Source organism: Camelus dromedarius, chromosome 12 (genome assembly GCF_036321535.1).
Source record: "Camelus dromedarius isolate mCamDro1 chromosome 12, mCamDro1.pat, whole genome shotgun sequence".
NCBI lineage: Eukaryota > Metazoa > Chordata > Mammalia > Artiodactyla > Camelidae > Camelus > Camelus dromedarius.
Window position 1 is genome coordinate 3,440,845 of NC_087447.1, and position 26,750 is coordinate 3,467,594.

The 26,750-nt window shown below is 54.1% G+C and overlaps 1 protein-coding gene across 1 annotated transcript in view; it reads right to left on the bottom strand.

Moving 5' to 3' along the window:
- ANO1 (anoctamin 1) overlaps window positions 1-26,750 on the bottom strand; it is a 133,107-nt gene that overhangs the window by 76,027 nt on the left and 30,330 nt on the right. The window contains exon 2 of the mRNA XM_064492026.1: window positions 3,459-3,631. Within this exon, the coding sequence (XP_064348096.1) occupies window positions 3,459-3,631 (173 nt within the window). The remainder of the gene's footprint in view (window positions 1-3,458; window positions 3,632-26,750) is intronic.

Here is a 26,750-nt window from a genome sequence, read left to right on the forward strand (position 1 = left end):
TCCTTAAGAAAGGGACAGGTGACCCCTTGGTGCACCTTTGCTCAGGACGAGCGATTTCTCATTTATCTTTTTAACGGTCGTCACTGGATGCACGGTGCTGGAATGAATGCATCTGTGCGTGAGTGAGTGATGGAGGTGTGGGTTTTGCACATGGTGACCAGTAGGGACCACCAGATCAAGGATACTGAAGCTGAGAGCCACCCAGGCCAGAACTTAAACACTACACTCTCTAGCTCCGAGCCTCAGTTTTTCTATCTGCGAGATGGGGACAAAAACATCTCTTCAACTTAGGTAACAGGATTCGTGTGAGGACAAAGTGTGATGGAGGAATTGAACATATTTTGAAGATTAACCCCAAGCTGCCCCAAGGAAGGTGGAAAATGGCTCCCTGAGGTTATGTGGGAAGATGTCAGGGGACAGAGGTCCCCTTCACAGCAGGTGTGCCCTGACTCAAGAACCACGGACAGCGAGAGGGCAGTCTACACTGGTGCAGCCCTGCCTCTCCAAACTCCCTCCCGACTCTGAGAAAAGGGCGGATGAGAACGGATGGGCCCCTGTGTCCACACCTTAGTCGCTGGACTGGGACCTGGTACACTCTTTAATGTGGCTTCTTACCTGGAGCTGGAGCCCCAGAAGCCGAGTTCACACATTTCTGTGAGAGAGCCAAAGTCAGGGCAAATCTCAATCATTCTAAGGGAATCTCCCGCATTCACTTTTTCCAAAAATGGGGAAAATGAAATCCGGGACCTGGAAAATTTCTTTCCATTTTGAAATTCTTTAAATTTCAGCTCAGAAGGGAACATCACCCTTCACCTTCACTTCCATTCCAAAAATTTTTAAAAATTAAATCACTAGGACTATGTATCAGTTTATGACTATTGGGCAAATTCCATAATCTATAAACAGACCGTCTCCAATAGCAGATAAGGAGGACGTGCTCTTATCTTGCAAGGAGGCAGATGCCAGCATCAGGTGCCTGTCTCTGGGGTGTCTGGGCTTGCTGGGACACAGATCCTGGGCTACGAACAGCCATCAGTTTAGAGGAAGAAAGTAGAAACACTCAAAGACTAACACAAAGAAAACTTAGTGAAATAAATTGCATCCAATCTGGCCCTAGCCTCTGAGTCATTTCTGATACCTCTTTTTACAGAAACAATGAAATGACTTCTACCCCTGAACTTGGGAATGACAGAGGGAAGAGAGGCACAGAGACAGAGACTGGAAACCACAGCCTGCGTGGGAGGGGCCACGAAAATGACGCTGACACTGTACAGCATGGGATGCATGTCTGGGAACCGGATAGGAACGCTATGAAACGCAGTCCACGCCCTCTGGCCTCTGCGTGCTCAGAGTCGCCTTTGCTGGGTGACTCAAGGTAATGACTGAGCAACAATTATTGGCTTGAGCTGTGCCGGGGATGCCCTTGGAGGCTCTCGCCGGCACACTGCCTGCCCTGCACAGGGTCCCCCAGCTCCCGGAGCTGCTGCTTCCAGCCCATCTTTGGCCAGTTCTCTGGTGGGATGCTGCTCAGCTCTCTCTCTTTCCTGCAGCCAGTGTCTCTGACTCCCAGGCCTCCAAACCTGTCACACCCGAAGCCTGTCCACAGCAAGAGTTATGTGCAGAATAAGGGTCACTGGTCTCACCTGGGCTTGTCTGCTTGTTCTGGATTGGGAAGAGCTTGAATGGAGGGCCAGGCTGCCTCTCTGCGGACTTCATGGCCCCCACCAGAGTTTGGGGAGCCGACACTTGCTGGATCAGGATAGGCAACAGATCCCCGAACTGAAATGCCTGAACCCAGGGGCCATTTGTTAAGGGCTCATTTTTTTTTTTAGCTCACAACCAATTCATTATCAAGTTGAATCTGGTCTACCTCCAGAACGTCTGTCTCTCTCCACTTCCTTGGCTGCCATTATCTTATGCCTCCTAACTGGTGTCTCCACAGTCCCACCTTGTGGCCTTCAAATATGCGATTTCTTTGTGGGAAAAGCCCCACCCCACCCCACTGAGGGTGTAACTCTCTCCTCCTCCTCCAGAAGGTCCATTCCTCCTGCAGGCTGTCTATGGCTGCCTGCTTGTGTCCTGGCCCCTCCTATCTCTCCTCCCAGCAGGTGGGTGACATGGGACAGGTCATCTGCCCCTTCCTGGCCTCAGTTTCTTCACCTGTAGTGACAGCACTTACCCCGCACGGTTATGGAGAGAGAAATGAGTTAATACAGAGTGATGGCCCATCGCTATGCGAGTGTCCCTTGTCGCTGTCCTTCCACCACTGCTCCCTAAGCCCCAGATGGGTGGGGTTCCCTGTCTCATCCCCTGTGCGTGCTGGGGGGGGCAGGATCCGGCATGGCCCAGCACACAGCAGGGACGCAGTGTTTGCTGAAATCACGACCCAGAAGCTTTCAAGTGAACTCCACCAACACTGGTCCCTAATGCTCCCTGCACTTCTGTGCGAGCCCAGCTGCAGAGGAGCCCCCAGAGGCCCCCGGAGGCAGGCTGTGACCTGAGGGGGTGCCAGGCCTGAGGGTCTCTGCCTTCCCTGGAACACACCTCCCTGGATGCACCGCCCTTCAGCCAAGGCTACAGAGGCAGGCCAGGGCAGTCCTGGGCTGGGGCAGAGCAGAACCCGGGCTTGGGGCTCAGCATCTCCTGGGGAGGGTGGTGCTTGGCCATGGCTGTTGGGGGAAGAGAGAGAAGGGGGCATGTGTCCTCTGGACCCCGACTGAGCAGCCAGTTGTGGGGCTCCCGGGCCCTGCTTGTCTCAGCGCTCCCCTCTGCAGGCAAACTTTGTTTCAACTTGAAGCCAAAACCGTCATGGGCATATTTTGACTTCCAGAGATCCTTATGACGGCTGGGTCGGCCCCAGAGAGAGAGGTGAGGGTAGCGGGGACCCCAACCACGTGGCCAGGTAGGCGCTGGCCCGGCTACCACCCAGATCAGGCGCGAGCGCCGGCGGGGGATCGGACTAGCGTGGAAAGCCTCAACTGACCGCCCGGCGCCCGCCTGCTGCCCCGGGCGTGGGGCGCTCCCGTGCCCGGCACCGCTCCCGGGGACTCCGAGCCACGTACAGGTGAGGGAGACGCCAACAGGGCGAACCCCAGAAGGGCGCGGCTGGGACCGGAGGGCGGTGGCGAGGTGGGCCCGGAGGCTGCCACCCTCTCCCGGGGGTAGTGGCTTCCCCTCCCCCACCCCGGCTTCCCTAGCCCGCACCAACGGGAAGGGAGCGTCCCACCCGGGGCCCCAACCGCGCGCTCGGGCTCGGGCTCCCGGCACCGGGCGAAGCGGCTGCCGGCGGGCACGCGGGGCGGGGCGGGGCGGGGGGCGCCGCGCTGGGCGGCGGGGCCCACGTGCTCGGGTGGGTGCCCCGCCCGCGCCCCGCGGCCCGGCGCCCCCGGCCCGCCCGCCGGCCCGGGAGCGGCGCGGGTGCGCGGCCCTCCCTCCGGGTCGCGGCCGCGCGCACTCACCGTGCCCTCGGACGGCAGGTAGCCGATGTCCTCGATGGCGCAGATGTTGATGATGTGGACGCTGCGGTCCTCGGCCGGGAGCGTCGAGTACTTCTCGTTGACCCTCATCGCGGCCGCCTGTGCGCCAGGACCGCCGGGCGGCGCGCCCTCCCCGTCCACGGCCCCGGCGGCCTCTGCAAGAGGACAGGCAGCGTTCGCCGCGCGCTCGCAGGGGGCCGGGCCTCCCGCTCCGCCCGCTGCCCTCGGCCGCCCGGCCCCGCGCGCGCTGCGCTGCGGGAGCGCCCACCCCGCGCCGGGTCCCCCGGGCCCCGCGCCGCCTCGGGACCTGGGCGCCCGCCCGGCGGCCTTCGCCTTGAGGAACGCTATAAGCGCTGTGCGCCCGCCTATGGCCGGGGCGGCGGCCACGCGGGTCAGATTTTCCGTAGAAATTTAAACACAGGAAGAAAGTATTCCATTCCTGCGGGCCCCTCCAAGTTTTATTTTTATCCGAGGAAAGTGCCCCTTTAGCTTTTTTTGAGGGTGGCCAAGGTTTCACACCGGAGAGGAAAGTTCCGAGCTCCCACCCTAAATAAGTCTCCAAACGCTGCGCTTCGGTGGAGGGTCACCTCGCAGAGGAGAGACGCTTCTGAGATCGAAGTCAGGAATGCGCTCCCTGCCCCTTCCCGCTCCACCCGCGCTGGCTGACTCCTGCTGTCACTCAGTCCTCACCTCCTCCGGGGAGCCTCCCCTGCTTTCTGCCTGCCCGCCCTGTCCAGCTCCCCCTTTGCTTCTGTGCATCTCCTCCAGGATAAGCGTCTTTCCCGAGCCCCGTAATGTTGCCAGCACTCCCAATTAAAGAATGTTTGGTGTTCTCTGACCAGGCAAGAGCAGAGTCTGGAACACAGTTCATCTCATTTATCCCCACAGCCTGGTCTTCCTTTTGCAGAGGGGGACGGGGGCTTCGGAAGGCCAACGGAGGGGGCTGGGGCTCCGCCAGAGCTGCCTGCAATCCTTGCACGATGCTCTACTGCCTCCCTGAGGGAGGGATGGTGACTTTGATTGCTCTCACCCTAGGACTAGCAGGGGCCGGGCACACAGTAGGTACTTCTCAGGACATACTCCTCTGTCCCTGCAGGAGGACGCAGTCTCCAGGGGCAGCCACACTCAAATTTAGTCCTCAGGGGCCACTCTCGCAACCTTGCCCAGTGGTAGAGATACCTCCCTTCCCCCTGCCTCCCTACATTCTGCTAGTTCTTCAAGGTGTGTGCCAGATGCCACCTCCTCCAGGAAGTCAACCTGGATTGCCCCTCACCCAAGCACTCAGGCCCAAGAACCTGCCTATACCTTGACTCTGGCACTTCCTTTACTCCAGCTCATTTCACAGTGAGTTCATACAGTTGACATTCAATATTTGCTTGTCAAGTGGCTACTGAGGAATATTCAGGGCCTACAAAAATGATTATAAAGCTGGCTTCCAAGGTCATGATGTCATGAGTCTGTTGTGATTCCAGGAATGGATTCTGGACTCAGACAGGATGGGGTGGGGAAGATGGGGTGGGGTCTGGTCCCAGCTGTGGCACGTTCCAGCCCTGTGACCTTGGGCGAGCCTCCTTAAGGCTCACAGAGCCTCCATCCTTCTCCCGTGAACGTCAAGTTTGGGTGAAACTGTAGCTCAGTGCCCAGGACAGGCTGGGCAGTGGTGGCCATGGTCCCTACTAGTCATCTTGTCATTGTCATGGCCTTCTCCCCTCCCCTATTTAGGCTCAAGTTTGTGAATTTCTTGAACTTGGAGAGGTGCAAGAAGATTACTCCGTCCTTGGGCTGGCCTTGCCAAGGGGAGTTGAGTGGCCCTAAAGGACTCTTTGTCTGCACCTTGGACAGTGAGAGGAGGTTTGGAGAAGTGCGCTAGGCTGGCCAAGGCGCCACCGGAGACAGTCCTCCACGGTCTGCCATGCCAGGGAGATCCTGCCCCTCAAAGTTCAAGTTTTTAGGGCTGGGAAGAATCACACACACACACACACACACACACACACACACACACACACACACACACACACACACACACACAGGCTTATGTAACTTCATTCCCTTACTCTTGTTGGTAAACAACCAAGGTTGTGTAACCCTAATGTACCATTGTTCTAAATTTATTTTCAAGTGGCAAAGGGTCTTGTAGACATCTACGAGATATAATTTGTGAAAAAAGAGTAACAACCTAATTCCTAAAATCTGGGTACATTGGTACTTCCAAACGTTTGGGAGGTGACAGTTGACTCCTGACCCTAGGAGGGGCCTCTGGGGCTGCAGGGTGGGGGACAGTTTTTGAGCCTTAGCAGCTCCCTACTTCTTCCTGAGACAGCGCCCTCCCTGTGATTTTGCCCAGAAAGCTGCGTTTCACCTCTTCTTTCTGTGATCTATGCCTTAGCATAGATTCAAGACGTCTGCTTACCTGTAAAGCATCACTTTCTTTGCTCGGTATGGGGATGTTTCCTTGCTTTGCCCCTCTCCCTGCATCCGCTGCCCTCTCCACCCCTAGTCTTCCCAGGTCAACAGGGTGGAAACGCTTCAGCTAGTGGAGGGGAGATGCAGGGTGACCTCTGCATAGAGCAGGTGAAAGGAGGGGTCAGCTGGATCCCAGGCCACTTATGGCCTGGGCTGGGGGTTCTTGGGTCTTGGGATGCTGGGGACCAACAAGACGTTAAAAACAACGTTCTCCCCAAATCAGGAAGGGGGAACGGGGTTCTTCCAGCTGAGGGTCCCTTTTGTTCGGGTGATGATGTCACCTTCCTGGTTCCAAGCTTGCTAGGATTATCTCTACTCTGAGTCACCAATTGCTTATGAACAGGTCCTCTAGATAAGCTGCTGCATTAGTTTTGCATTTTCTTTTTTTGACTCAATGATTCTCATTAAAAACACAAAGGGACGGATTTCCCCGGCAGGCTTAACTCTCCGCTCATGAATGAGGGAAAACCAGTCTTATTAGTTTAAACTGTGCACTTTTTGGGAAGCTCTGGGCTTCACAGCTCACCCTGTTTTGCCACCGTGTGGTCCTTCCGTGTCACTGTGATGTCCCCCACTGTTAAGCACTCTCATCTTTGCTGACATCTTAATGGTCACGGGGGTACAAACACAGAGCCACAAGGGATGCAGGAGAGAGGAGGCTGGGGAGGCAGTTGGGTGAGAGCCTTGCTTGTTAGAGGCTTAGGAGGGCCCCTTTCTGATGGTGTTTTGTTTTTCAACAATTTCATCGCCTTGGGGTTGCGCACGAGAAAGAACGTCTCGCTCTCTGCCTGCCCAGCGGCACGTGTCTGATCCTCCCGGGTGAGCAAACCAAGCTCTACACAGCGAGCAGAATGAGGCCATGGTGAGCCGGGGCAGGGACTGTCCCTGCAGTGGTCTCTGCTACAGTGTCCTCAGGTAGGCTTCTCCGCTGGGCGCCGCTGACCTGGGCTGGATTGATCTTTGTCCTGCGGCCGTCCTGTGCACCTGGGATCCTCCCACTGGATGCCAGGAGTACCATCTCCCTTCCAGTGTGATGACCAAACATGTCTCCAGACATTGTCAAATGTCCCCTGGGGGCAAAACCTGCTCCTGTGCAGAACCCTGCTCTGGGGGGCGGGGAGGGGGCTTACCATCGGCCCCCGCCTGCGCTCTCGCGGAAGAGCAGGCTGATCTTATTGCCCACGTTGCTTTGATGGAAATGGAGGCTCGAGAGATGCTTGGCTTTTTATTAGAGATACACGAAGTGGGAGTTTTGGTTTGCTTCTACAAAATACACAGATACCCCCCCCCCCAGGGTGAGCTGGCACAGCCCCGGGGGGAACCAGGCTGCTCTGTCCCTCAGTTCTACCATCCCTGTGCGGGGCAGCCTTCTCCCCAGCTCAGATCTCTGCACTCACAGGCGCTAAATAAATGCTGTTGACTCACAGGCGGCCCGGGTGGGAGGAGGAGTGTGGAAGAAGCGAGCCGCTCATGACTCAGGGCTATTGTGAGTGCCAGTGGCCACCCAGCCCCCGCTGGCTCTGTGTCCCCTTGAAGTGTCCGGTGGGCAATCCCTGTAGGAAAGAAACCAGCCCCAAACAGGTATATGACCTAATACGCTAAAAGCGACTCAGGGTGTAATTATCCCCAGGGAAGACATGCCTGGGGAATTTATAACTGAGATACAGTGGGCGGGAGACTGGACCCCTGTCATTTCCTTCCCTCTCATGATGTCAGAACCCTGAGCCGAGGCCGGCACGCTGCAGCTGGACGGGGAGACTCCGCGGGCACGGAAACCGCCAGCCCAGCGCTCTGGACCGCAGCCAAAGCATGAAGTTCTGTCTGGGGCGTGTTTTCCCCCAACAGGATCCACGGGTGTTGTTGCCATCAGAGGATTTTCAGATATTTTATGTTTTGTTAACCCAAGGCCTGCCTTCTGAGAATTCCTAAGAACTCTAAAAACATGCCCAGGGTGAGTTAGAACCCAGCCAGCTCAGCCAGCCTGTCACCTCCTGGAAGCCTCTCTGGCTTGGCTCAGTGGGCACCACTCATCTCTGTTCAGTTGGCTCTGTCCCGGCATTCGGATCCATTTCTGCTCCATCCTCCTCGTGTCTTCTGCTTTATTTCTGCACTCTTTGCTCCTCTCCCTGTCTTTGGCACAATATAGATTTCCCTGTTTATGTTTATTTAACAAGCAGTGGTGCAGTGCTTACTCCAAGCCAGCACCATGCTAAGCGCTCTACAAACATTAACTCACATTTTTTTTTAAACAGGGATTACAACCATCTACAAATGGATTCACACAGATGACCCCCCCCAACCCTCTGGGGTCCTTTCTTTGGAGGTGTGGGGAGAGGTCCTGGTTGAGTCTCAGACAGCTCCCTCCGTGCCAGCGACCCTGCAGGAATCGGGACGTTGGCCCCATGATAATAGATGCCTGGGCATCCGGAATCCTGCCCACCAGGGACGGGACCCAGGATGCTGCCGGGCCGGCCTCCGGACCACCCTGCCCAGCGCGGCGTGGGGACTCCGGTCGCAGCCCGCGGACTCCCCGCTTCTCAAAGTGAAAGCCCCGTCTGGTGGTTTAAGTCTTCTTCCTGGGGCTTGAAAGAGCTGCAGCGCGCCCGGGCTGGGGCCAGCAGCCCCTCCGTCAACGCTCCCCGAGGGGACAGAGGACGTCCGTGTCGCGCGCACAGGCGGCCTTCGCCTGAGCTCACACCACACGAGGCAGAGCCCTCCCGGGACTGCGTGCCCTCTCTCCAGGTCAAGGAGCCTGTGAGAGACAAGGACGAGGCCAGGGAGCCGGGATGGAGCTCCGCCGTGCCCTTTGAGCATGTGACACAGAAGAGGCTCTCGCCCAGGCAGCCCCAGGACCTGCGTCCTCCATGCGCGTGTGTGTGAGTGTGTGTGTGAGTGTGTGGACTGCATCACGCCTGCATTATTGCTCCCCTGGGGGCAGGGACCACACACAACCCTGATTCCCCGAAAGACCCGTCTCCAGGGAGGCTGGACCCTGACATTACAGCCTGGGTCTGCGGCCCAGGTCTCCCTCTGGAGTGGATCCTTTTCGACCAGTGCGGCCTCACACAGCTTCCTCAAAGATTGAGCAAAACCAGACATCCTTGGACAGAGGACCAGGCTTAGGTAGCTTTATGCGCAGATTCAAGGCTTTCCTGAGACCCCGGGCCTGGAATAAAAGATCTGGGGTTTTGGGGGCCATGACGGGCTTTCCCTGGAAACTGTGCCGTTCACGTGGTCATGCCTCCACCTGTGTGTGACTTGGTGCAGAGCTTCTGTTTTGTGTCAGGGCCTCTGCTAGGACCCAGGTCTCCGTCCCGCCACTGAGCTGCTCGGCTGCAAGCTTCTCTTGGTGCTGCCGTGTTCTGTGTTCCCGGGGCTGCCCGGCTGGGTGATTTGAGATGCTCTGATAGCCACATTAGAAGAGTAAAAATAATCCGATGAAATCAGTAAAATATTTTAGGTAGCTTATTAGATTACAATGTTACCCTTCAACATATAGATGATCAATGTAACAATGATTGAGCTATCTGACATTCTTTCTTTCCCTATGAGAATTTGAAACCTGGTGTGTATTCCACACGCACAGCTCATCTCGATCCAGACAAGCCCCGTTTCAAGGGTCACGTCCCCGTGTGGTCAGGGACGAGGTCCACAACTGCTGGCTACAGCACCTTTTCTTAATACGTACAAAAGCTAGTGGACGGCTTTTATTTTCCACTTCATATTTTTCTGTGTTTTCTAAGATTTATGCAGTGAACACAAATTAGTCTGATCACCAGGAAAAGGGAGACTATTATTAAAAACACTGCCATATCATGTAGCCTGCAGGCTTACCTTGGACCCTTTTATTGTTTGGGGGAAAATGGCCAGTTTATCACACTTTAATCTGCGGAGCACCAATTCAGAGAAAACCATCTTTGCTGATGGGGAGACACATTCCTAACATGTTTTGGCAGAGTTGTCTTTAATTACAAACCTATCTGATTGCACAGCTGGTCACACCGGCTTTTAAGTGGAGGAGGTGAGAGAGCTCTCTATTTCAAGACCCGAAAGGCAGCCACCTGGACCACCTGAGGGCATCCTCCAAGGCTCCCCCGGTGCTGAGCGTAAGTTTGGCATGAGTCAGCCGTCTGTGTCCCCCAGGAGCACTCAGACTGCATGCTCAGAGATGCCATGCACAGTACTTGGGGTGGGGTGTCATACCCAGTTGCCTCCCCTGAGGACTCCTTGACCCCGAGAGGCAGATGGTTCTCCTGATAGCACTGCGTGGGCTGGTAGGGGATCATTCACTCACTCACCCATGATTTATCCATTCATCTATTCACTCACTCATTCATGCACTCACTCTCTCATTACCTGCCCTCCACCTTGCCCGCCCCCTCGTTTTTCTCCGCAGGCTTCACCATCCTCCATCCCCTGCATAATTCACTTCATTGTCTTGTTCTGTCTGCCCCACCCCCTCCCTTGGCTAGAATGTCAGCTCCAGGCTATTTTGTCCTGATTCATTCAGTGACTCCAGATTTCCGTGCCTGAAAATGACACCAGAACTGAGCCACAGGGACTGAGGACAAAGGTGCAGAAAGCAAGCCAGTTATTCAATGAGTTTGGGCCCCGAAGCCTTTCTTCTTAAGAGGTAAGATGTTGGAAGGAGGGGAATGCATGTGAGAGGGTAGCCTCTGAGGCAGAGGACTGACACCCGCCTGTGCAGAACGTGCTAACAACCCATGAGGAGTTACCTTGGCCCTTCAGTCCCTTTGCTTCTGCAGATAAAGCCCAAAGGTCCACGCCCTGTGGAGTTAGTAGGAACACACACACACACACAGTCACACAGAGACCAGCTCGTCCCCAAAGGGGTACAAATGAGTCCAGATCGTATGACCTCCTTCCTCACGTTCATACAATTAGCAGTCCGAAATCCACCCAGATCTCATCCTGACCACAGCTTGTCGCCACCCAGACCCTCCCAGATGTGTGGTCACACGGGCCTCAGAGGGCCCAGGGCCACCCGCCCCCTCCATGGTGCCCTGGCCTCTTAACAAACGCCACTTCCAAAAGCTGGGCCTGGTTTCTTGTGCTTCCTGCGAATTTTTACACCTGAAATCAGACTTTCTGGAAAATCAGATCCTTTTTTTGTTTTGCTTTGTTTTTTCCTCCTGCCCCTTCCATCCACCCCTGAGTGGCAAAAGGATGCCTCAGAGGAGGGATTTTTTAATTCATTTATGTTTTAGCCCACGATTTGATTCTCAGTGCAAGCACCTTGAGATTTTCTTAATCATGGCTCCTCCTTCCTGCTGCCCCACTCCGGTCCCCTTGCGGGAGAGGCTGACCTCTGACCTCAGCCACTGATACCCCCCCCCACCTCTGCAGAACTCACTCCAATCCTTCCTTCCAGCCCCTTTCAGAAGAGAGAGCCCATCCTGTCCTCTGTCAGGGAGGATGTCAGTGCCCCAACTTCTTCCAAAAGGAAAACAAGGGGAGAAAGAAAAACTCTGGCTGGTGCCCAGAGATGTTCCAGGCCTGTGTGAGCAGATCCATGTAAATTGTTTCATATGCAAAGTGTATTGAGGGGGACACACTGCAATCCAGGGGGAGACGGAACAGGCCCGGTCCCTGCACCTTAGGAAGGACGCGGGCACCTGGCTGTCGGCTGCAGGCCAAGCACCCAGCTGGACTGGCCTCTGCAGCACCAGTGACATTCGAGGCCAGACTGCAAGGGAGGAGCCAGGTGGCAGGGAGCCCTTCCCCCTGCTCTCGGTCACTTGTTTACTTTGGGGACCAAAAAGGGGACTGTTTTCCCTTGAATGATGAGGGATGCCCTCCCAAGAGCAGACACTTGGTAACGGCGTCACAGGAGTTAACTTCCTCGAGTCCCGGCTCGGATATCACCTTTCCCGAGGGCCTGCCCTGTCCCCTCCTCCTTTGCTTCAGAGCACTTGTTACCGACTGTTCACTTTCTCGCTGCGCCAGGAAAGCAGAGCCTTGTCCATCTTACTCTGCTGGAGGCACAGCACCCAGCGGAGCCCGGCACAAGTTGCAAAACGATTTGTCCAAAGCACAAATGAGTGAACATCGTGGGCTCTGCCCGTGTCCACAGACCCCAGCAATGCGCAGAGCCAGCCCTATCATGACAGAACAACTTAATCTGGCTCAAAGGACCCCTGAGCCGCCAGCCTTGTCAGGGCAGGAGGTGTGGAATCTTCACAAACGGGTTCTCCCCAGGAGCCAGGAAGATGGAGCTATTGTCTGAGCATTTTCAGGCTGATGGGGTTGCTGGGGAAAGTCCTGGGCCACTAGTCCAGCTGCCACACAAGCCCAGTGACGGCCCTTGTCAGGCCTCCAACCTGCACGAGGGCTCAGAGCTGGGCCTTGGGATAGAAGGACGCCCCCTCTCCATATTTATAAGGTCCTACTATGTGCAGCCACTGAGCTGTGAGCCCCAGACAGAAACAGAAGACAGATCTGCCTGCACTGAGCTTACAGTTGCCTGGGAAAGTCAGAAAACCCAGGGAGAGGCCTGAGAAAGAAAGATCACAGACAGTAGGTTCTGGAAGGTTCTCAGGAATGAGTGGTTCTCAGCTGGTCCTAAAGGGTCACTGGGAACCAGCAAGATGAAAAGGAGGGGACAGCTGCTCCGAGCAGGGGAGGGACTGCAGGTGAAGGTGTCCGGGGCCTGGCGGGACCTGGGGAGGCAGTGGGGGAGATGATGTGGCCGGGAGGGGAGGGCAGTGGGGAAAGGTGAGGGGCCACGGTTCATCCATCGGACGGTTGCCCCCTTAGCACTGCCGCGCCATCCCCGAGACACAACATGACACAGTGACACAGCGCTTAGGTTCCAAGGGCTGCCCCGGTGCGGGGTGGAGGGGAGTGGAGGTGTCCGGAGACTCGCGTGGGCAGCTTCCCACGAGGGGGGCCACAGTGGCCTCGCTGGGAAGGGGACATTCACAGCCCCTCAGGAGAGAGAGACCTCGCGAAGACTCTGACAACCAGACTCTGTTTTTACGCAAATAAAAAGATTTCTAATGATGCGCACTGGTGCTGCCTTTCCAAGAGCAAGGGGCTCCCCCGCAGAGCGATGTGCTCGGGGACCAGCGGGGCCAACGCGGACAGGCTGCTGCTGCTGGCGGCTCCCCCCGCGTGTCTGTGAGGGCGGGTGTTTCCTCGCTGGCCCAAGGGCCTGCTGGGCCCAGGCTGAGCCGGTCTGGGGGTGCGGGCGCCTCCTCCCGCCTGACTGTGGTGAGGCTGTGCCATGACGGCCTTGGGAGTCCCTTCATTCACGGTCCATGGAGCAGAGGGACATCTCGGTGGCAGGCTGGCTGCATCCCTGTGCCGGGAGGTATTTTAAATGCCACGGGAAAGCAGTCATCTTCTCTGTGCCCTTTTCAGGGGCAGGCTAAAGTCAGGCCGTCTCTTCACCCCGACCTATACTGAGTCACCAAGGAGAGGAAGACACAGCAGGGGCTTAATAGATGCTTGTGGAAGGGACTGTCCCAGTGGACCCTTGAAAGTGTTAACTCATCTATCAAAATGGCACAGGCCTCTTCACTCCCAGGTCCTGCATGCCTGCAGGGTGACCTTGGACAGATCCCCACTTCCTCCTTGGTACCAATTACACACACAGGCTGATGGGATGCTGGGAATGGACCCAGAGCGCCCAGCACGGGTCCTGTGAGGAACGCCAGCTCAGCGCCTGACACGGCCGGTCACTGCTGTGATGAAGACAGAAGCGGGGCTGTTTGTCATTACGATGATCACAGACTCTGAGGGGGTCTGAACAGAAGGAATGCTCAGCCATCTGGGCCAGCGACCTCCAAACCTGGCCTCTCAGGCATTCATTCATTCACACAAGGGACATTCGTTCATTCACTGAACACCTCTGGGCGCCAGGCTGAGGACACGGAGTGGGCGCTGCAGACAATTCCCTGCTCCCACGGGGCTCCCATTCCAGCAGGGGAGGCCGACAGGGAACAAGAAGGCAGGCAAATGGGACTGTTGGAGGGCAATGACTGCCACAGCGGAGCGCGCAGATGGCAGGCTAGTGAATGAGGGGTAGGGGCAGGGGTGGCCGTGGAAGGCCCCTCTAGGGAGGTGGCATCTGAGCAGAGGCCGGCAGGATGAGCAGACTTGGCCCTGGACTGTCCAGGGAGGGACATTCGAGGTGGAGGCTGCAGCCGTCTGAGCCCTGAGCTGTGATGAGCGTTGAGCGGTGGGCACAAGGGTGGAGGCTGCTGAGGCTGGTGGGGAATGCAGTCCAAGAGGGGTCGGGGTGGTGGGGCTGCGGGGCTCTGCCCCTCTGAGTGGGAGAGAAGCACAGAACTAGCGGGTGACGTGGTCTGAGCTCTGTGGTTAAGGAGATGGAAGGGGGGGTCTGGGGTTCAGCAGGCTGCCGGGGCCCAGGAGGTGCATTTTAGCCAAAGACCCTGTAGCACCTGATCTGACATCACCCTGACAGCACGCAAGGCCTCCTCTGATGATGGCTGAACCCAAGAGATCACAAGCCCTGTGATGGAGCCCTCAGTGTCCCCTGGGACAGCCATGCCAATCTCAGAGGGATCCTGCTCCGAAAAGTTGGCCTTGCTCGCAGACTCGAGCATCCCACAGAACTACTGGGTCACAAGAACAATATTCAGGATTTGCAGTCAGCTGTCCCTGCCCTTGGTTAGGCTACAAATCACTCTCAACCATGTATTTCAAAATCCTTTGTCCTGGAACATGAACAGATGCCAGCTACGAGGACTCGGGTTAGCAGCTTGGTGTGTGAGTGCCTGGGCTCTGGGGAGGTTCTCCAAGATCACATCCCACTCCATCCCTGCCTCCCGTTCTCCTGGAACTGCCCCAAATGTCTCTACGGCGTCCCTAAGCTTTTCATTGACTGAGACAGTAAATCTCATGAGATGAGGACCAGCAAACCACTGATCTAATTCATACTAAGGTGTAAATGACTTTTCTCTCCCACATAATTTTAGTAGGTGAACAGGAAAACCAGCATCAGGCCCATGGACATCTGGGGGTGGAGTAAGTGGAGAAAGAGAAAACCTTCCCACGGCAAAGAGAAAGGGAAGAAGGAAGAGGTTTGGGAGAAGCGAGGAGGGAAAACCTTTCTTTCCTGCTGGTCTCGCCTGGACTGACCCAGTCCTTCACTACCCGCTGCCTTGACTCTGGAGGCCAGCACAGCCAGGGAGGGGCCAGCACCTGTCCGATCCCTGGGGGCAACGTCAAAGCTCACCTCAGTCCAGGGCGTCCATCTGAAAAATCTCTCCAGAGCAGAAAAAGGACCAAGAACAAAGGAGAAAAAAAATGGTGAGGCCCAGGAAGGACCAGTTGGGGACTGAGAAACTTGTTTCTCAGATAAGCATCTGGCCTTGGAGAAGTGTTCCTTCTCCTCTGTGGGGCTGAGGCCAGAGAACCAGCCCGGGGGGCGGGGGTGTAGGAGAGATGTGGGCTCTTCTTGATGGATGGACGGATGGTGCCGGAGAGGCGGCCAGGCCCCCGTTCCACAGACAGGCTGTGAGACCCCCAGCCCAGCCCTGGTCTACCCTGTGGGCTGGGGCTCCAGCCCTGTCAGCGTGATCTCGGGGGCAGGCAGGGCTCTGCCTGGCATTTCATAAGCCCCCTTCCCTCAACAAGCCAAGTGGCAAGAGACCCCTCTGCGTCCTGGAGGCTGACCCCCGAACTGCACGTGCCAACCCACTCCCAAAATGCGAGGACTTCCGGTAAAGAAGAAAAAGGAAAGAAGAAGGGAGGGGACCCCTCCGTGTCACTGAGTATAGTTATTGGTGGTGACTTGATTTTGATTCATCACAAAGTTACCAAAATGGGGGGAAAGAAAGACTTGCTCTGAATGACCAGGTCATATTTCTCCAGAACAGACGGGATTCTGAAGCCCAGGGTGGGTGGAATGATGGCTTTCTGTTATCACATGTAACAGGACACCAAGGAAACAGTGGGTGAGACACTTGGGGACGTGGGGACAGCTGAGCTTCCCAGCAAAGGGTAACAGTGCCAGGTGGTGTGGTAAGACTTGCATTAGCATAAATTTAGTCTAATCTTTAAGAAAGGCAGGAATCGCTCAGGTAGGACGCCCGCTGGTGTTGCAAGGCCACTGGCCGTCAGCGCGGGGTGGGGCATGCTGGCCATTAGAGGGGCCGGGCCCCAGGAGACGGGATGCGGCCTTCCTGCGAATGCTCCTGCCCCTCCCCCTCTCCCCTCCCATATTCAGTGCACTGAGAGCACCAGGCACACTCTGATCTATGAGAGTTTCTATCCCAGGGAAACTCAGTGTCTCGGCCAATGTTTATAAGTGAAGGCCCACATAGTCACCATGTCAGCCTTTAAAAAACACAGATGTGGGGTTTCACATTCAGAGATTTTCAACTGCACCCAGGGGCTCAGAGAGCAGCCGGGTTTGGGACCCACCCAGTCTCAGGAGGGCAGACAGGCACACAGGTGACCGTGGGGCTGTAGGGCCAGTAGCCTCAGTGGAGACGGGACACGCACGGAGCCCACGGAAGCCCCTGAGCTTCCGCGCACAAGCGCACCGGGCGATAGCGGGTTCTCGGGCCAGTTAATGCTGGTGTTGGCTGTCAGCCATGTGTCACTTCTCTGTCCTCATAAGGACTCCCCGAAGACAGCCTCGCTCTTAGTTTTCCCCCAGCCCTCTAGTATCCCCATTTTACAGACGATGAGACTGAGCTCAGAGATGTGAATGAACTTGCCCGAGGTCACGCGGCTGATGAATGGCAGAGCAGGATGCGAACTCAGGTCTCCCACCTTCAAGTACCAGGTCTTTTCTGTCTTTCCAAAGTTAACCACTCCCGAGGGGAGACTGAACTGTGAGCCTTAGGCACCTATTAACTTAGGCACTCACTGCCTGTGTGCACCTAAGGGGTGCACTGTCCTGAATGTTCCAGAAGATAGGTGGAGAAGGTGGAGAGTGTGGGCCCTGCCCTGAGCAGCTTCGGGGAGGGCACGTGGTGGGCTTGGGCTTAGGTCAGCAGAGAAAGCGGAGAGGCACGGGGGTGGGGCCGAGTCAGAGAAGGCTCCAGAAGCAGACAGGGGCTGGGCTCCAGCTGACTGGGGCCCAGAGGAAGGGAGCTTCAAGTGAAGGAGCAGCAGGAGCCATGGCACCGAGGGCCGCCCCCCTCGTGGGGAGGAGCCGGAGCCTCACGCCTGAGCGCCTCTGTGTCAACAGCCATCACAAGTCAGACGCCTCCTGCCACACGTCCAAGAAACAGCTGTGCCCTCACAGCTGCTATGAATTTGAGAATGAGGCTAGTTTTGTCATTACAGAACTTGCACCCCGACCAGGCTACGGATTTCCACACTGAGGGAAAACCTCCAGGTAACAGTCGAGTGATTTTCCCAGGACGCAGTCTGCCTCGGCAGCGATGGAGGACTCACACCCGACACAGCCCAGGCATCGTATCTGCTGCTTAGAATACTTTCATAGAGAAGTAAGTAGACATACTGCTCACTCACTCACTCATTCATTCACTTCCTGGAATAGTTATTCCTGCCACTACCTTTAAGCATTTGTCTAGTGAGGTACATTCAAGACCAGTATTTGTAAAGCCCATCCCCAGTGCCCAGAACAGCGCCGGGAACATAGTGAGCGCTCAAAGCGCCACCTGCTGAAGGAATGGCGAACCCCCCTTTGTTCAACGCCATCTGCGCGACGGGCGCTGACGGCGCTTTAGCGCTGTTGTTTGGGGCATCTTCAGGAGGGCCTCTAGGCAGGGACCGCTATCTCCATTTGACAGATGAGGAAACTGAGGCACAGAAAGGCAAAGTAACTTGGCCAAGGCCAGGGCTCGAAACTGCAAAGCCAGCGTAGCAGGCGCTGAGGTCCCCAGGCCGCCCCTGCCTCCGCTGGGTGACGTGGGTGACGTGGGAAGGTGCGGGCAGCAGGAGCTGGCGCCCCCAGCTACTTCCTGCCAGGCTGCGGGCCCAGTCTGCGAGCTGGGCTTTCGGCTCCTTTTTGGACCTTGGATTTTCACCTCCCAGGTGTTGACAGCCAACTCCCAACATAAGCCACCAGAATCCATCAGAGACTGTCGCCGGTGGCGACGCCTGTGAAAACTGTTGTGGTTCAGGAAGAAAACATATCCTGCTCATCCGGGAAGCAGATGCCCAGGTGTTCACAGGACACGCAAACTGACCCGAAGAAGCCAGGCAGAACCCTTGACATTCAAGAAGAACCTGTTTCCACTGGCAAACACGGTGCCCAGTATCCTGTCGGTTCACTTTCTGGTGTGGTGGCGGTATGTATCATTTCCTGATGAGCAGAGACCAGCTCCCGGACTCCAGGGGACGCTACCCAGCACCTAGTGGCCGGCAAGGTAACTGCCATCTGTGCCCCTCTCTAGGCAAGGGGACGGAGGGCCAAGATGACAGGAGAGAAAGAGGAGGGGAGGGAAGAGGAGGGAGGGAGGGAACCAGCACCAAGGACAAAGTCTGTACGTCGGCTTTCCTGCCGTTCAATCCTACATCTAATCAATAAGCCACTCCCCATGCGTTGCCCAACCTCAAAAACTTGATGAAACACAAGCAGAGATGACTTCCAGAACCATTTTTGAAGCAAGATGAGGAAGAAAAGAATATAAACGCACCTTTAGAAAAAATATTCTGGGCGAACCTTAAACTTTCTTCAACCTTAAAAGAAGCTAAAACATCTAATAAATTGATACAGTTTATAGAAACTGGATAGATTATTACATAGGAAAATGTTTACTATGTTTCAAAAAATTCAAATCCACCAGTTCATCCATTGGGTAAATGTTTATCTAAAAGTTCAGGGGCAAAGTTAAACAGTTGAAATAAAATGGAATTAAGCCTTAATATTTTGTTTTACTTGGAGTACAGATGGAAGACAAAAATAATATCTCATAAAACGGAAAGTTTCTATTTTCACCAAAATATTTGGAAAAGTTATTTTATTTTTAATTCGGATACCTAGCTTCAGTGTAACTTTCACAAGGGAGGTTTCAGCAGAATCCTGGGAGCTGGAGCGTATCTGGAAATTGGCTTTGGTTATTATTTAAAACATTCATTCCACAAAGATACAATTTGTTTCAGAAAGTGTCAAACCAGCCAGAAACTGCCTATAAAAGCAGTGCTTGTAAAACCCCGATGACTCCAGGGGAAATTCCATTCTCCCCTCCTTTAATTCGACAGTGTCTCAGGTGAAAAGGCTCATCTTGCACTTTGCATCTTGGGTGCTGCTCTACAAGAGTCCTTCATCTCTGAATTTTTTTTCCTGGATCTTCCATTTATGATGATTTTATACACAATCATCAAAATCATGTTGAAGAGTGTCATGGAAATGCTGAAGTTACAAGAAAAGATCCTTATAAATCAAACGATCGTACCCCAAGTGTTGTCTTTTCTCTTCGTTTTCAGTGGAGAAGAAAGCCCTTGGAGACCCGAAAAGTAAACAGAAGTTATTCTGAATAGAAAGCCCTTCTTTGGTCTTTCCTCCTCTACCTCCAACTGCAGAGAAAGGGTTCTTTGGTCTGCTTTTCTGTCTTCATACTTTCTCAAGTCTTGGTCCCATACGTGTCAGTTTCTTAAATGTCTTTCAATCTACTGTGTCCATTATTCTTGTTTTTCCATAAATTTTTTTTGTTTGTTTTTAGAATAGTTTCAGATTTACAGAAAAACTGAGGAGACAGTACAGAGAGTTCCCGTATCCCCAGCACCCAGCTCCCCTGTTGCTAACATATTAGTGTGGTGCATTAGTTGCAGTTAATGAACCAATACTGATACATTATTACTAAGTAAGGTCCACACTTCACTCAGCTTTTCTTCGTTTTCACTTACTGTCCCTTTTCTGCCCGGTCCCATCCAGGATACGTGATGTCACATGACCACGGCAACTACATGGCTGTTGTAGTGTCTCCCAAGCGTGTACCCTTTTTTCATGACAGCAAATGTGGCCATTTCTACATAGTTCCAACATTGGCACAAAACTTGACAGTGTAAAAGTGTATGTATTTAATCACTTAGATGTATGTTTTACTGAAACTAAATAGCTGGGTGTGTGGGAATTTAAATTTCAAATCAGTATTACAATTGCATGGCCATACTACCCAAAGCAATTTACAGATTTAATGTGATCCCTGTCAAATTACCCAGGACATTTTTCACAGAACTAGAACAAGTAATCCTAAAATTTATATGGAATCACAAAAGACCCAGAATCACCAAAGCAATACTGAAGAAAAGCTAGGGGAATAACCCTCCCAGACTTCAGACAAAACTACAGAGCTACAGCAATCAAAACAGCATGGTACTGGCACAAAAACAGACATATGGGTCAACGGAACAGAACGGACAGCCCAGAAATAAACCCACACACCTACAGTCAATTAATCTTCAACAAAGGAGGCAAGAATACACAAAGGAGAAAAGACAGAGTCTTCAACAAGTGGCGCTGGGAAAGCTGAACAGCTGCATGTGAATCATGAAGTCAGAACCCTCCCTCACACCATACACAGAAATAAAGTCAGTGGCTTGAAGACTTAAACATAAGAGAAGACACAATAAACCTCCTAGAAGAAAACATAGGCAGAACATTCTTCAGCATAAATCTTAGCAAAGTTCTCCTAGGGCAGTCTACTCAGGCAATAGAAATAAAAGCAAAAATAAACAAATGGGACCTAATTAAACTTATAAGCTTTTGCACAGCAAAGGAAACTATAATCAAAATGAAAAGACAACCTACAAAATGGGAGAAAATACTTGCAAATGATGCGACCGAGAAGGGTTTAATTTCCAGAATATATAAACGGCTCATATAACTCAATAAAAAGAAACTCAATCAAAAAATGGGCAGAAGACCTAAACAAACATCTCTCCAGTGAAGACATACAAATGGCTGATAGGCACAAGAAACAATGCTCAATACCACTAACCATTAGAGAAATTCAAATCAGAACTACAATGAGGAATCACCTCGCACCAACCAGAATGGCCATCATTCAAAATTCCACAAACGATAAGCCCCGGAGAGGGTGTGGAGAACAGGGACCCCTCCTACACTGCTGGTGGGAATGCAGGTTGGTGCAGCCATTGTGGAAAAAAGGATGGAGATTCCTCAAAAAACTAAAACTAGTAACTGCAGCATGGGACTCACAAAAAAATCCCCATTTTTTAAAGACAAATTGAAATGTGGTGTAAGTATGAAGGTTGCTTGTGAGTTAAGGAGTCAGCATCCTGTCCTCCCACGGGAGTGGGGAGCGGGTGGTCAAAGCAGTCAGCTCCGTGGGGTCTCCAGGCTGTAAGGGGGCTGAGAACTCGCCTACTTCAGAGCTTTATTCGGTCTGAAACCCCCGCACCAGGTACCCACCAAGTGGCCTCTGACAGAGCCCTTGAGCTGCGATGCTTACAGGCTCCTTCTCTGCTCAGCTACACCTCAGCCGACTGCTGCTTTCCGACTTTCACCTATCTTCTATGTCCTGCCCTCTGAGGCCACGTGGAACATGGACAGCTCGCTCCCAGCCCTGCCCTTCAGAGACCTCCCTGCTCTCCCTTGCGAGGCACTTTCGTCCACACCACGGGCCAGCCTTCCTGGGACATGGCTCTGAATCCTCTCTCTGCCTGCTGCATCCAGCGGTTACGTTTTAATCCTCCTCGCTCGCTTCTTTTGCAGCATGAGAACAGCTCCCTGCTTTCTCCTTGGGTTGGGACCTAAGACTCCACCACGGGACGCCCACGTGCCCCTAGACAAGCCCCTTGACCGCCTCTGTCTCCCCATCTGCAAACGGAAGTCACGGCGCACATTCCAGGGTTACCAAAGGCAAGTCCGTGTGCCCCACGCACCGTGAGGCCAAACCAACCGAAACATCAGTGTTTAGAGCAGAGAAAGGTTTACTGCAGGGCCAAGCAAGGAGCACGGGGTGGCTCATGCCCAAGTAAACCCTGAGCTCCCCGCAGGTTTCAGCAAAGCACATTTAAAGGCCAGGTAAGGGGGGGGGGGCGGTCCTCAGGGAGCGTGATCAGCTCGTGCACAGTCCTCTGACCGGTTGGTGTGGGGGGAACAGGGCGGTCAGCACTATCAGCCCCCAGGCGCCAGAAGGGCTGGGGCCACGCGCTCTCCATCAACAAGCAGTGAATTTCTTCCTTTTGGTGGTGGTTTTAAGCATCTGAAACATTCAGGAACTACATGTGAGAAAGGTCTTTGGGGATGTAATTAAGGATCTCGAGGTGAGATCACCCTAGATTACTCAGGGGGGCCTAAATCCAGTGACAGGTGTCCTCACAAGAGACACACAGGAGAAGAGGCAGAGATCGGGGGCGTGGCCACAAGCCTGGGACACCTGGATGCCCCAGAAGCTGGGTCACCGTCTTTTGGGGGTCACCGCTCAGCCCGCCACACCTGCCCACTGCTGACTGAGGCATGGCCAGTGACTCTTCCTCTTGGGGAAGAAGACAGAAAGGGCTGAGGGCCCTTCCCAGCCCCCCGCGCCGGCTCTGACAGTTGACTACACCTAGTTTTTGACGTATTCTCTCTCCCAGAGCCCCGACATCCCGTCTCAGGCGTGTTTGTATCCCAGCATGTAAGGCAGTGATTGGTGCTTTGCTGGCCCTCAGTGCACGTCTGCTCCGTGAATCAGTGAATGAGAAAATGAGAGACATGGAAGGCCCCTTCCTCCCTCATCCATCACCCCGGAGTCCCACTCGTCCTACTTTATAAGCAGCCCCGGTCTTCACGGGGGTCCCGAGCAAGGCTTTCCGAATCCTGCCCTCAGACTTGCAGCTGCGTGCCTCAACCCATCTCACTCCTGCTAATCGGAGGAGGAGGAAACATGGGAGAGGTGCCTGTGGGATACTCGGGTGAAGCCGGGGGTGGGGGGCCTTTGGAAACAGAGGCTGGAGCTGTGGAAAAGGCCAAGAGCCAAGGGAGCATCTGGATTGGGGCATCATTAACACACAGGGTGATCGGGACAATGGGTGAGAGGGGATTACCCAGAAACGATGTGCAACCTTGGGAGGCGAGCGGGCAACCCTGGGAGCACTCACCCACCTTCCGGAAGCAGGCGGGAGGGAGGGGTCGTGCTAGTTGGATCCGGGTGATCTGGCCAGAAGAAGGCATCTTTTAGGGTCAAACCAGCAGGGGTGCATGTTGGCTGTGGAGCCTCGGTAAAGTCACCCAGCCTCTCTGAGCCTCAGTTTTGACTTCTGAAAAGATTGTTTGAAGACTTGTAATAATAGAACGAAAGCACGTAGTGATTAAAATAGCCACCAGATAGCACCGCAACACTAGCCAGCGTGTCTGTGGGCACCTGTGTCCCACAGGGACCCTACGTTAAGCCACTTAGGTGCAGAGAGGAAGGTGTGGCCGCCAGATCCCGCTGTCCCGCCCCTTCCTGCTCTGGGATGCAGGATACATTCGTCAGTTCAGCAAATATTGACCAAGCCACCAATTCTCTGCCGGGCCTGGGCCGCTGCCCGCTGCTTAGGCTTTTCCGGCTCTGCTTCCATCTCTTCGAATTTATATCTCATTAGATGCAAAAGCCCCAAGACTGAAAATCCTTGCTTGTGCTGAAACCCTAACTTTTTCTGGGTACAGTTTGGAATGGCTTTGCTCCCTGCACATCTTCTCAGGGTCTTCTTCTCCTTCTGAAATGTAATCTTTGTCCAGGTTGGTCCATGAAAGCAGTGCCCCAGCAGCCCCCTTCCTGTGGCTATGATGGCAAAACAAAGGCCAGGGGAGGTGGGCAGAAATCAATGTGTAATTGTTTCCTTTTTCTTTCACGATGAATAATTAATGTTGGTTTTGGACACTGCATTGATCAGGGAAGAAGGAAAGTTGACTCTCCCCATTGGCACAGTGGTACCCAAGCTGACCTTGTGGTCTGTGCATATTTGCCTCCCCCACCCAACCTCGGATGCTGTCAGCACCAAGGGCTTGTGGAACTTTCTAGATCCCTCAGCTAGGAGGGACTTCTCTGCTCTCTGAGCTCCTGAGACACCGTGCTGCCCTCCCAGATGGCACGCAACACTTTCTACCTGGGATTTGTCATGACTTGGGTGCTTGTCTTACTTTCCAGACCAGGATTGGCCGCCTTTTTCTGTTAAGGACCAGAGAGTAAATATTTAAGGCATCGTGGTTCATACAGACAGGACTGGCTACATAATTGATAGGGTTCAGTGCAAAATGAAAATACAGGGCCTTTCGTTTAGAAATTATGAGGAATTTCAAGATGGTGACAGCAGATGACCAAGATGGTGACATGGGGCCCTTCTAAGTACAGGGCCTCATGTGACTATAAAGGTCGCAAGCCCATGAAGTGATCCTGTATATGGTCTCTGTAGCAATGACTCAGCTCCACTGTCACCAAGCAAAAGTAGCCACAGAGGATATGTAAATGAATGTGTGTGTGTGTGTTCCAACAAAATTTTATTTGTAAAAACAAATGGGCAGTCCAAATTTGGCTCCTGGATGAGAGTTTGCTGACCACTGCTCCATACAAGTGTAAATTCCTTGGAGGCAAGAAATCTTCTGCCTACACTGTCATCCATCCATCATCCAGCCATCCACCCATCCACCCACCCATCCATCCATTCATCCAATCATCCATCCATTCATTGATCCATCATCCATCTATCCAACCATCTATCATCCATCCAACCAACCACCCATCCCCTCATCCACCCATCCACCCACCCATCCATCCATCTATCATACATCCAACAAAGCACTGCTGACAATCTATCTACCATACTCCAGCACTGGGCTAAGTGGGAGGCTATAGACAGAAGAGGCTCTTCCCTGCACTAGGGACATCTCAGACTTAAGAAGACACATAAGCATCTTGGTGCAATATGCTGCCAGAGACCCATGGAGGAGTTTGAAAGGGCACCTAAGAAGGATTCATTTTCACATCCCCCCAGGTCCTCACAAAGAGGAGAGAACAAGTGAGTGAATGAAAGTAAGTTTTGATGATCTACACACTTGGTCTTGGAGGATTGGTTGGAACCCCAGGTAAAAGACTGGGTGTGATATCATCTGCACTTTCTATGGCTTTGGGCAAATGACTTAACCTCCCCAAGTCTTAGTTTTCTTGTCAGTAAAATGGGGATGTGCAGGTCCCCTGACAGGGATGAGGGGAAGATGGAATGGGACAACCCCCCTCTGAGCACAGAGCCTGACACCCGGATGTGTATCACCTGAGTCTCCTTCCTTCTCCCGGCCGAGCACCCAGCAGGCCCCGAGGAAAAAGTGTGGGCTGGAGCCCTGGACATACAAGGAAGGGTGCTGAAGGAACCTGCTTATGTTTTTCCACACGCAGAGAGAAGCCTGCCGGAGAGCGGTGTGCACTGTGTGCTTGGTCTGCGCCCGTGGAGACGTTCACTTACTTCCTCCGTAACATTTCAGCTCCTCTAGCCTCCCTCCCTCCCTCCCTCCCTCCATCTTTCTTCCTTCCTTTTTCCCTCCGTGTCCCGTCCTCCTCTTTCTCGCTTGCTCCTCCTCCTCCTCTCCTTCCTCCCTCCCACTCTCTCTCCTTTCCGTCCTTCCTCTTCCTTTCTTTTTTTTTTAAACAATGAACTTGCATCCCTTCCTAATTTGAAAAAAACAAAAGGCGACCGTCCTTCATCCCCAAATGAACTGAGGGGTTAAAACGTGCCCAAGGATCCTGCAACTGCTCTTTCTTTTCCCAGATGAAGGGGAAACAGCAGAGTTGCTGGCGTCTTCCCAGTAAATGCACCATCGACAACAAACCAGGAAACCACTGTGGACACCTTGCACCCCTGCTCCCGCCTGGTCGGGTTTGTGCATTGGACCCCCTCAGATGCGCTCCAAACCCACCCACCTCTCTCCACGTCCACTGGCCTCGCCCAGGGCAGGTCTGCCACCACCTCCTCATCACCACTTGCCCTTCTTGTCACTTTTCTCCACCCAGAGTGACTTTTCAAGACACCACAGATCAGGTCCTCCCACTGCTTTAAAAGCCACCTTGGCTCCCTGTTGCCTTAGACATAGACTCCCAGCTTCTCACAATGGCACGTGCCCGCCTCTTCCCCCACCTCCATCCTTTCTGATAAGTGCTCTCCCGTCACGGGGGCCACTTTTCTGGTCCTCAAATTAGCCAAGCCCTTCATCAGCCCGTGCTGCTCCTGCTGGTCTCTGCTCCCCACTCTGTCCCTTGCTGATACCTGGTCTGGGGAAGCTCCCAGGTCCCCACCTCAGCCCCATGTTTACATCCTGCACCACACAGACCATCTGGTCCTTTCCTGCCATCTTCACTGGACTGAGGCTCCCAGGGGCAGGGCCCGCATCTATCTGTCCTGCTCTTCCCTGAGCATCTGGAGCCCAGCAGAGCGCCCATCACGTGGCTGGCCCTCCGTGAACACTGTCAAGTGAATGAAAGTAGACAAGGGGACAGCGGGCCAGGGAGTGTGTGTGTGTTGGGGGCTGTGATCAGGGCGCTGCTCAGATTCCCCAGGAGTCTAGGTTGCTCCCACGGGCAGAAAAGCTGCTTCTGGACCCTAAGGAGCCCTGCCAGGCAGCAGGCACGGGAGTGTGCCGCGTCCTAGCTGGTGGTGCCCATTCCCGCTGGCAGCTGGGCCAGCACTCGGCACACGGTGGCTGCTGGGTCAATCCCTGTGCCGGCGTCTGTGGCCATCCAGGGCACTGCTGGGGTCTTTGGAGAGGCTCCTCCTCATCTCTTCACCCTTGGGCTTTCTTTGTCCTCTCACCTTAAACACGAAGTCTCTCCCTCTCTCTGCCAGTCTCTTGGTCTCCTGGACACCCCCTCTGGCTCCCAGCAGCTCTCCCCCAAAAGGGGCCTTCCTCCCCTATTCCTTTTCTTC